Source organism: Condylura cristata, unplaced genomic scaffold, assembly GCF_000260355.1.
Source record: "Condylura cristata isolate star-nosed mole 26May11 unplaced genomic scaffold, ConCri1.0 scaffold00008, whole genome shotgun sequence".
Taxonomy (NCBI): domain Eukaryota; kingdom Metazoa; phylum Chordata; class Mammalia; order Eulipotyphla; family Talpidae; genus Condylura; species Condylura cristata.
Genome location: NW_004567109.1, coordinates 62788598 through 62800450, shown reverse-complemented (window position 1 = coordinate 62800450; position 11853 = coordinate 62788598). Strand labels below are relative to the sequence as shown.

The window sequence follows — 11853 nt, the reverse complement described above, 5'->3', positions numbered from 1 at the left end:
AAAAAAAAAAAAAAAAACTACTACCAGTGATGTCCACTTTCTATAATGGACATTTCAAATGATCTTAAGCAATGTTCAATCAAAGTGGTACCTTTTTTCTTAAAAGACTCCAATAACCAGTATCACATTCTTCTTGTTTCTTTCTCCATCTCTGATTTTTACAGATTTTTCCATTCTCTTGTAAAACCAGTTTCTTCTAAAAGACCTCAAATATTGGCTTCCTGAAAGTATGTCATTTTTTTCACTGTATATTTAATCCCTTGTATAGGTCCATGGCTTCAATTAACACCAAAAAAAAAGATGTCAGAGTTAAAGATGTTCTAATGTTCTCTGTAAATGGCAACGCTATTTATGCACTGTAAAGTTAACATCCTAGAAGTTATTTGAGATACAGAATTTGGGACAGTGAAACCTCAGGACTTCATTCTCACTCATTCCCCATTACCCATCTATTAACAATTCATATAAACTGCTCTTCTAAGTAATTATATAATCTCTGTTTAACATAATCACTGCAATGACCCTTTTAACTATCTCCTCTAATTTATTTGTGCTCCCCATACAATCCATTTTCCACACTCCAGTCAGGCTATACTTTAAAAAAACACAAATCAAGATCATATCATCTTCTATTTATAATCCTTTCATGCGACCCCTGTTCTTAGGACAATATATAAAAGCTTAAATAAAGGCTACAAGATGCTGCTTGACTTGACCCTTAACTAATTCCCAACCTCATATTATATAACCTTCCATCACTCTATGGGTTTCATTTCCTCTCAGAGAATAGAGCATGAATAATTTCCTGTGCCTTCAATCATATCTACTTCTTCCTGATTGATCCTACTCAATTCATTGAAACCTAATATCAAATATAACCAATAAAACTGGTCCTGAATCACTTGCATACAAAGTTGAGGGTATCCCTACTATAACACTGACTAATATCAGTATTTTCCCAGGAACACACTTTTCATTTAAGTAATCATCATTTCCTGATTATTTGCTGGTGTTTTATCTTTCACTGGACTAGTTTTACCAAATTTGAGGTAAAGTTTTGTTCATTACTGAATCCAAACCTCTACCTCAGCATTTATGCAATGTACTCAAGACTTGTCAGTAAATGAGAAGGATCCAACTAGATTACAAAAGAACACCACAATTAGCATGAAAACAGCAAGGCCATAAAGATAAATGGAGAGAGGGGGCTGACAATGAGAATTTTATACTGGTAGAAATTAAATGTCCAAATAAGTCACCAAAAGGTAAGATAACAAGTATTTATTTACATCTTTTAACATTGATTTTTATTTGTCTATACAAGAACTAGGGTACGGGCCAGGGAAGTAGAGCATGAGAGGATTCACCAGAGACAGTGAGGAGCAGAACAGACAGATTAACTGAAATACACTGCTGAGGGGAACAGCAGGCAAAACAGGAGAGGTCAGCTGTGCCATATGGGCCAGCTCCCTGGCTGGGATCAGAATCGAACTCTTGCCAGGTTCTCAATTGCTGCTGATAGCTTGGTAGCCCTGAGATTTTAACCCATGTGCCACCAGGATTGCCCTATTTACATTTTAAAGGACAAGTTTATTGGAAAAAGAACGCTACCTAAATGGTCACAGGAAGGAAGGAGACAGGTAACATTTTTTAAAGCAGAAAGCTATAAAGGTCTTTAGGACCTCAATATTCAAACTGCAAAAGCAAACCCATTAATTCTACTTCAGGTAAGTCATCTTACATATAAGTAGAAATGTATATATGAAATACATATTTAATCTTTACAACAATGTTTGTGTGCATAAAAGCATATGTATGTATGTGCATATGAATGTGTTTACAGTCTTTAAAATACAAGTTTAGAAACAACCTGAACGTCCTTCAATAGGGGATGTTATATAACATAGAAGATACTAAAAGAATGGGAAACTATATGTCTAAAAAATGAGAAAAAATAAAAAGCTACCCTTACAAGGAAAAAAATGTAAGTCATAGAACATACATACTATATGGTATTTTTATATTATGAGGTGGTATATGAGAACATATTTGAACTTACATAAAGAAAATAGAAGAAACAATAATAACTGGTTAATTGTTAAAGGAAAATGGGACAAGAGCAAAGAAACGACCCGACTCTTTAAATCCTATGAATACATCAGCTATTCAAAAACTAAAATACATATAATTGGGCCTCCCTGTTGGCACAAAGGGTTAAGTTTCAGCACTATGAAGCTATGGGCAATCACTGTAACATGAGTTCCATCTCCAGACAGGGAGCTAACCTATATGGTGCAATAGGCCTGCCTCACCTGCTACTCCCCTCAACTATGTATTTCAGTCATTCAGCCTGTTCTGCTCCCCACTCTGTCTCTGGTGAATCTTCTCATACCCGACCCCTGCCCCACACTTCTGGCATACACCCCAGATCTTGTATACATAAGTGAAAAAAAACAAAAACAAAAACAAAAATCCCACTAATATATTGAAACTGTTATAAAATCACAAACCATCTTCTTTTTAAAAGGGAGCAAGATCAAGTTACATTTTAAAGATACCTGAGATCCAAATAAACTTAGAAATAAGCTACAATAGTTAAAAGGCATTCTTTAAATCAAGATTTTAAAAATCTCAAAAGTATCTTATTAATAGTCCATATTATTGCTTCAATTTTAAAACTAAAAAAAGCAATACAAACCTGAAGTAGGTCTGAAGATTGAAGTAGGAAAATGTTAACATATCAAAAGTGATTCTGGAGAATGCAATCTTTAAGTAATAACAATAAAATTTTCCTGAGTCTACAGAAAAAAGTAACTGTGAATACTTAAATTATGGAGTGAAATACAAGCAAAACTTTACAACAAAGAAAAAAAAGGTAAATTACAGATTTAGCAACTATTTAACAATTTACAAAATATTCAAAGATGGGCCCTCCTGGGTGGTGCACTGCAAAGCTAGCTGCAACCACCTCAGCACTAGTTCCATCCCTATCCAGGGATGTGGCCCACAAGGCACAGCAGATCTTTCCTGAGGCGTCCACTGCTCCCCTCAGCAGTCAATTTCAGTCAATCTGTCTGCTCTCAGAATTTCTGTCAAACTGCCTGCTCTGTTCCCCACTGTCTCTGGTGAGTCCTCACCACCCCTGTATCTCTGGCCTGTACCCCAGTTCTATATGCATAAATAAATATTTATTTTTAATGTTCAAAGTAAAACTTTATTATTACTAAAGTCAACTACAAGTTGTTAATTTCATACACTATTTTATCATGTACTATAAAATGCAAATATTACCTTTCATTTTTGAATGTGTGTTAATCAACGGGTCAGAACAAATCCTGCAGGGCCACCACGGGCGTCTCTTGAATTTTGCCCAGATGAGATCTCCAACTTCATACTTCAGTGGAGTAGACTTTTTCTTGGGTTGACACTTTAGATAGACAAAACATGGAGCATCAATAAGAATCAAACTCCCTTAAAACAATGTATCATTACCTAATGCATTCTGAAAAAGCTGTGCCTAAAGAATTCTGGATAAACATTAAAGAGCTTAACAATTACAAAATCAATACAACTAAATTACTCTTCTTTTTTGTTCACAGCACAGCCCTTTAATGAGTAGTAATTCTCAATTTATATATTTTGTAAATAATTTATGTCTAGGAGGTACAGAAGTTATTTTAATTTGTAGAGATAAGAACCAAAGTAATAAATAGAATCTCTGTAAGGAAATTATACTTTTGCCCTTGCCATTCAATCACAACATCGAAAACATAAGGGAGAAAATTGTAAAAACAACTTTTAACAATGTCAAGACGTTGTGGTCCTGAGGTACCAGCAACATCAACTTGAACAAAGGAAAAACAAAGGTGGCAGGTTGGAGTCACTGCCATGGCCATGACCAGCACAAACTCACCAGAGGATGATGAAAAAGCAGAGCACCACCATTAAAGGAAAATACTAAGATGACAATTCTGCTGCAGCAACCTCCAAGCAAAAGGTCTCAGTCATGCAGCAAAAGCAGGAAAAAAGGCATACCCAAAAGAGGGAGGAATCCACATAACTTTGTGTTTAACCCTCTTGCCCCTCCCTGTGTGCCTGGAACCAGTCCCTTTTTGCTATGCTTGTTGGCACCAGCACCAATGGCATTCCCCTTGCCCTCAATCTACAGTGGATCCCTATTCCCTCCTATTACCTAGCTTCTACCCTCCCAGGCTGCTCCTGAAGTTGTGTGGTGGTGAGGACTACCCTTTCCCGGTCGGTGTTTTCTATTCCTGTGAGGCATACCCAGAAATACTAAAGGTAGCTTTTTAATTCGAAAGAGAAGAGCCTGGGGCCCAATATAATTTATATGTCAATAAGTTTTCAATAAAACATGGTGTGGGTGCTCTGCAGGTAATATTCAATAATTCTCTCAGACACTTCTATGAATTAACAATAAGTGTTGCTAAAAAAAGTCAAAAAACTGCAGGGCATATCACGCAACAGACCTAAAATCTTCCCAGGACATGAAAGACAGGCTGCATCCAGAAGAGATGCACAACTTGCAAGGAACATCTTCATGCAGAATGCAATACTAATTTACTTGAACTTGGTCCTGGCTGCATCTTTACTCCAAAAGTAATAAACAATAATCTGCCATCCAAATACCTGCATCTCAGCTATATACCCACATCTTTAATATTCTGTAAACAGTACAAATCACCTGACTCAAGAGGAAGACAGTTTTGTGTTAAGGACTGAGCTTCCCACCTGGTACTTCTATAAAAGGAATTGCCAAATATGCTAAAAGAACATCTATTTACTACATCTAAGGAATATACAAACATTATGATTTTCTTTTGAGCGCCATGTCTTGAAAAAGACTTGGTCGCACCTCCCTCAGACAATCTTCACTCCTTAAGATAGCCGTAAAAAAAAGCATCTACCTGCCACAGTTTGAGTGTTCAATAGAGTAGAATGAGTGAAATCATTCAAATGAATGATGACTAAAACCCCAGCTCAAGGATATCAAAACTTACAACTCATTTGGTGATTTGTGAGTTATACTCAAACTTAAGACTCTGCTTCCAAACAGAAATTAAGTCAAATTTCAGACTGTCTTTGTTTAACAAACTGGGATTACTTTTTCATGCATTCAAGTTACTAAGAAATAAGACAGAAATTACATACTACTTAAAATTAAGAAAAAGTTCCAGAGACATTTTTGCATGTAAGTTATCTCACACACACACACGCGCGCACACACACAAACACTCCACCATGTTATACCTAGTTGGCTTTCAAACTTTAAAGATACCAAAAGAGGATTGGAAAACAAATCCTTTGATTGACCGTACTGAAAATACAATGATTTTGTATTTCCATAAATTTTGGGTAGAACTTGTGATCATTTATTTTGGCATCATTGCTAAACTGATAACCTGCTCCGGATATTCCAAACTTACAATTGAGCAAACAATTCAAAATCAGCTAAACTTAAGTAAAACAATTTTTCTCCCTTATTTCTTAAAATTTTATTGTAATAAAAATACTTAACTGATATCGATCCTGTTAACAAATCCTAAGTATACTAGAATTACTGTTCTGTATTAGTACACAAGTATCTTCTATGTACTTTTTTAAAATACATAAGGTGATGTAGAACTTTAAGAGGTTGAGGAAGGGTGGGAGTAAACTAACACTCTGTTTTTTGTTTTTTTTTTTAAGATTTATTTATTTATGCATACAGAAGCTAGGGTACAGGCCAGAGGTGCAGGGGCAGTGAGAGGTCCACCAGAGACAGAGTGGGGAGCATGCAAATCAATGAAGTACACTGCTGAGGGGAGCAGTGGATGAGACAGAAGAGGTTTGCTGCACCATGTGGATCACCTCAGAGCTGGGGATCCAACTCGCACTGAAATGGCTGCAGCTAGTTTGCACGCTGCATCCTAACCAGGGAGGGACTGAACTAGCACTTTCTATGACAATTATCACAGAACTATTGCAGTTCTAAAATTAAGTTCTCACTTTAGTTACTAGGAATTCCTATAAAGTGGTGGATACAGTATGGTAACAACACCTGAGAGGAGAGAGTCTACATTTCTAAAGCAAACAGTAATATAAACCAATGTTACTTCACAATATTACTTCAAAAATAAATAAATAAAAAGATAAAAGGCTGTCTAAGAAATAACTCCCATAAAAATTAAGTTCACGGAAGACACCAATGGTATCTTGTTTTTTGGGTTTTGTTTTTTTTTTTAAAGATTTATTTACTTATTCATATAGAACTGGGGTACAGGCCAGAAATGCGGAAGGTGAGAGGATTCACCAGAGACAGAGTAGGGAGCAGAAAACAGGCAGATGGATGAAGTACACTGCTGAGGGGAGCAGCGGGCATGTCAGGAGAGGCTGCCTCGTCATGTGGATCTCCTCCGGGGCAGGAAGGGATTGAACTCATGCAGAAGTGGCTTAAGCTTCTTAGTGCTGTGCTTTAACCCACTGCACCACCAGGGAGGGCCCGGTGTCTTGTTTTTTAACAAGACGTGTTAAAAAACATATCCCTTTAGATCATGCATAATGAAATAAGCCAGAAAAATACCAGATGGTTTCACTCACAGCAGGAGTATAAAGGACCAGAGGGAAAAAATAATAATGAACAACTATATACCAGAGACATTTAACGGGGGTGGAGTGGGAAATGGTATCAACAGTAAAGAGCCTAGGGGGTAAGTGTGAAATATGGTGATGGCACATGGGGGATTTGGTGATGGCAAACCCACAGGGATTACAACTGAGATGGAAAGAGGCACAAAATGATGTAAAAATAAACTATTATATTATTTAAAAAAGAAAACATATCCCTTTAGATGCTTGATTTATGATGACTAAAAACTCACTTTCTGGGCCCTCTCTGGTGGTGCAGTGGGTTAAAGCATGGCACTAAGAGCTCTCTGCTAAAGCCACTTCATCATGAGTTCAATCCCCTCTCCAGAGGTGACCCATATGGCGCGGCAGACCTCTCCTGGCCCGCATGCTGCTCCCCTCAGCAGTGTACTTTGTCAGTTGGCCTGTTCTGCTCCCACTCTATCTCTGGTGAATCCTCTCACCGCCACTGTATATCTGGCCTGTACCCCAGCTCTGTATACATAAATAAATCTTTAAAAAATAAAAATCACTTTCCAAAGCTGAACCTCCATTTTTTAGAATAAGTTTATTAACATGGGTAGAGTATAAAGAAGACACAAGCTCAGTAGAAAATCATATCGTCACCATCTGTTAACATCCTGCTGCTTCTATCAATTCCAGCTAGAAAAAAATATATTTTAATAACTTGATTTAAAATAACAATTTTTTAAAATTACTTATTTTGTGTGTGTAGAACTGGGATGTAGCCCAGAGTGCGGGGAAGTGAGAGGATTCACCAGAGAAAGTGGGGAGCAGAACAGGCCGATTTCCTGAAATACACTGCTGAGGGGGAGCGGCTGGTGAGACAGGAGAGGTCTGCTGAGTCATATATTGTTTAGAACCTTGGTCAGGGACTGGACTCAGGTTGTAGCAGTGATAGCACTGAGAATTAACCCTTAGGCCAACAGGGAGATCCAACAAATTTAAAATTTTAATTGAAGAAATATATTGTACTGAGCTATTTCAGCTTTTCTTCTGAATCAAAGGTGACTCCAGTATTCTTATGGCAAAAATAGGTAGTTCCACTTAATTATAAAACAAATAAGAGTTTACTAAGACACTGTCGATCCTTTAATATCAAAATAAAATTAAAATACAGATAATCTTCCATTTGTATAAGCTGTTTAACAAATACTTTCAAATATAATTACTAGCTGGTAACACCAAGGCTTTTCAAGTCTACACACTGGGACCTCAGAGCTATGACCACAATAAAAGACTTTCCATACTAGACCTAGGTCTACAAAGAGAAGATAATAAGTAATTATTATACAGCTGATTCCCCAAACTAATACCCTACGCCTAATTACTACAAGAACGCAAAGCATGTAAACTTCAGATTAATTTCGAGGGAATCCCTAACAAGTCTGTCCTACAGAAAGACTATAGGGAGTATTTAGTTCTAATAACAGGCATTAGACAGTAATTCAAATCCAGATTAAAAATGAAGAGCATCATAAAAGCAAAAAAAATAGGTAAATAGATAAACGTTACTTTCATTCAATGTTTTTCTTATATCTAAGAGAAAAATGTGTACAGTAATTGTTACCTGTGATGATAGGTAACGATATACAAATATGCAATAAAATGACAAAAGAAGTAAAGACAAGCCTCAGAGTAGCAAAGCTTTACTGTTACTGAAATTGGTGTTAATCTAAACTAAATTGCAATAATATTAACTATAATCTTAAGCACTTAACCAAACTAACCACTAAGAAATTGGTTTGTTTGATATAACAGACAAGGGAATTAATGTATAGTGGAAAATATTTAACACAAAGGATGTAATCTTTTTAATTTATTTTTGCCTATAAAAACTGGGGTACAGGCAGAGGTGAGGGAGTTGAGAGGATTCAGCAGTGACTAAGTGGGGGGCAGAACAGGCAGATGGACCAAAATAATAATACTGCTAATGGGAGCAGTTGCAGAGCAGAAGAAAAGACGTCTGTTGTGCAATGTAGGTCACCTCCCAGGCCTGGATTGAACTCTTGGTGTAGTGACTCTGGATAGCTTCATATTGCTGTCTTTGTGCCACCAGGGAGGCCCCACAAATATATGCTTATGGGAGATTTAATATTGTTAAGATGTCATTGCTGGGCCCTCGCTGGTGGAGTAGCAGGTTGGAGCACAGCAATGCAAAGCTAGCCATGGCCACTTCAGTGCTAGTTCGATCCCCCATCCTGTAAGTGCAGAGCAGAAGAAAGACGTCTGTTGTGCAATGTGGGTCTCCTGACCTGCCTGCTGCTCCTCTCAGTAGTATATTTCATTATTTTGCCTATTCTGCTCCCCACTCTGTCTCTAGTGAACTCTCTCAATCTACCACACCGATAGCCAGTACTCCAGTTATGTATGCCTCAATATACAAAATCTTAAAAAACAACAACAAAAAAAAAAGATGTCGGGCTATCCCTGGTGGCGCAACAGGTTAAAACACGTCATTATGAAGCTCTCCAAAGCCACTACAGCAAGAATTCAATGCCCCCGCAGGGAGCTGACCCCCATGGCGTGGCAGACCTCTCCTGACCTCTCCTGACCCGCCTGTCACTGCTTCCCTCAGCAATGTACTTCAGTAGATTTGCCAGTTCTGCTCCCCACTCTTTCTCTGGTGAATCCTCTCACCCACCACACCTCTGGCCTGTACCCCAGGTTCTGCAAGCATAAATAAATCTTTTTAAAAGTACAGAACTATGGTGATGGCACATGGGTGATTTGGTAATGGGAAGCCCAAGGAGATTGCAAATGAGCTGGAAAAATGCACAAAATGATGTAAAAATAAACTTATATTTTAAAAAAAAAAGATATCACTACTGCCCAAAGAGATCTACAGATTCAATACAATCTTATCATGATTACAATCCATTATTTTCTGGAGAACTAGAAAATTAATACTGAAATTCTGATGGAACCTAAGGGGACCCTACAGACTAAGGGACCTCAAATAGCTAAAGCAATATTAAAAATACAAGAAAAAAGCGAATGGAATCATACTGTCTTGTTTCAAAATTACTACAAAACATTGTGGTACTGGCACAAAAACAGTTATAGTGATCAACAGAACAGAATCACAGGCCCAGAAATTAATCTTTACATAAACAGTTAATAATTTTGACAAGGGTACCCAAACCACTCAATAGGGACAAGATTTATTTCCCCTAGTGATCTTTTTAACAAATGGTAAAAGGAAAAACTGGTTATCAACATGAAAAAGAATGAAATCAGAAATTTACATAATCACCAAATATAAGAATTAACTCAAGGGGGACTCCTAGGTGGTACAAGAGGTTAAGAGGAAGCACTATGAAACTATCCACAGCCACTGCAGCATGAGTTTGATCCCTGGCCAGGGAGCTGAGCCACATGGTGCTACAAACCTCTTCAGTCTCACCCACAACTCCCCTCAGCAGTGTATTTCACTTAATGCATCTGTTCTGCTCCCCACTATCTCTCGTGAATCCCCTCACCTCTCACACCTCTGGACTGCATCTCAGCTCTTGTATGCATAAATAAATAAAATTAATATTTAAAATATGTTAGAATTATGATACTACTACTGTTGGAAATGTAACACAGCCACTTTGGAATACTGGCAATTTCTCAAAGAGGTAAACCATCTCCACTCCTAGACATATTGTATCCATGAGAAATCAAAATATAATTCCACACAAAAACTGGTGGAAATATATAGCACTATGCAAGTTACAACTAGGATGAGTATTAAAACTGTTATGTGAAAGAAGTCAGTCACATGTGATTAAAATTATCACATATTATATTGTTCCAATTATATGAGATATTCATAACAGGCAAATAATAAGACTGAAGAGACTGGTATCATAAAATTGTTATGAACATGGGCCCTCCCCAATGACGCAACAGGTTAAGCTCAGCAAAACAGGTTAGTTGCAGCTGCTTTAGCACAAGTTTGATCCCAGCCCCAGGGAGTGCTCAACATGGTGCCGCAGACCTCTGGTGTGTCACCTGCTGCTCCCCTTCATCAGTCTACCTGTTCTCCCCACTATTTCTGGTGAATCCTCTCACTGCCCCTACCCCTCTGGCCTGTAACCCAGTTCTGTATGCATAAATAAATAAATCTTTAAAATCAAAAATTGTTATGATCACACTATCCCTACAAGACAGGTAATTAATTATAAGATCCATTTTCTGGAAGCCCAACTATATAGCCATGATTTTATGCCAAAACGATGAAAAATGGAGTCGCCATTTATGAAAAAAGATGGCAAAGGCTACAAAGAACAGGTTTGGGAAGAAATATTTGGAATTTGGTTTTGAACAAGTGTGAAAGCCCAATTTCACAACATTGTGAAAATGTCAATTAAGTCATTGTATTTGAAATTCTGGAATACTGGAAAGCAGTCCAGGCTACAAATATATAACATGGCAGTCATGAAGGCCAAGATAAGAGATTATCAAGAAAGTGAGGTTAAAGGCATCTGACACTTAAGTCTTGATTTAGATGAAGAAATAGCTATTGGTTCTTTCTAAACTCTATTGGAACACTTGAAAATGACTCCTCAATACCCTTCATATTTTCTATCAAGGAGAAGAAAAAGTTCTTAGAAATAAGGTACCACTATGGTCTAATCAATTTTAGTGTTACTTTCTGGAAAGCAACAAGGCAATACACTTTCACACAAATATAGGGAAAAGACTAAAGGCTATAAATATTTTCACTCCATCTTTAACTATAATAACATGTGATGGTAAAAAAATAATTGAAACTAAAAGGTGATGGCTGAGCAAACTTACAATTTCTTTGTCCATTAAGCAATCATTAAAAATTACTGTGGTGGAGCACTCCCACTCCTAGGTTATCTACCCAAAAGACACAAAAACACTGATTCAAAAGACAACTGCACCCCCATGTTTATTGCTGCTTTATTTACAATTGGGAAACAACCCAAATGCCCAAAAGTAGATAACTGGATTAAAAAGATGTCATACCTATACACAATGGAATATTACTCAGCAACCAAAAAAGAAAAGAAAAGAAAACATATGCCCTTTGCAGCAACATGGATGGAGCTAGAAAAGATCATGCTTAGTGAAATAAGCCAGAAAGAAAAGGAAAAATACCGGATGGTTTCACTCATAATAGGAATATAAGGGACCAGGCAAGAAAAATAATAATAATAATAATAATAACAACAACAATAACAATTATAGCTA

The 11853-nt window shown here is 37.2% G+C and overlaps 1 protein-coding gene across 3 annotated transcripts in view; it reads right to left on the bottom strand.

The window, feature by feature from the left end:
- The window catches only part of NSD1 (nuclear receptor binding SET domain protein 1), a 142540-nt gene that overhangs the window by 86145 nt on the left and 44542 nt on the right, over nt 1–11853 (bottom strand). For all 3 annotated transcript variants that reach the window (XM_004679256.1, XM_004679257.2, XM_012722201.1), the window contains exon 3: nt 3292–3427. In XM_004679256.1, coding sequence (XP_004679313.1) covers nt 3292–3427 — 136 coding nt within the window. The remainder of the gene's footprint in view (nt 1–3291; nt 3428–11853) is intronic.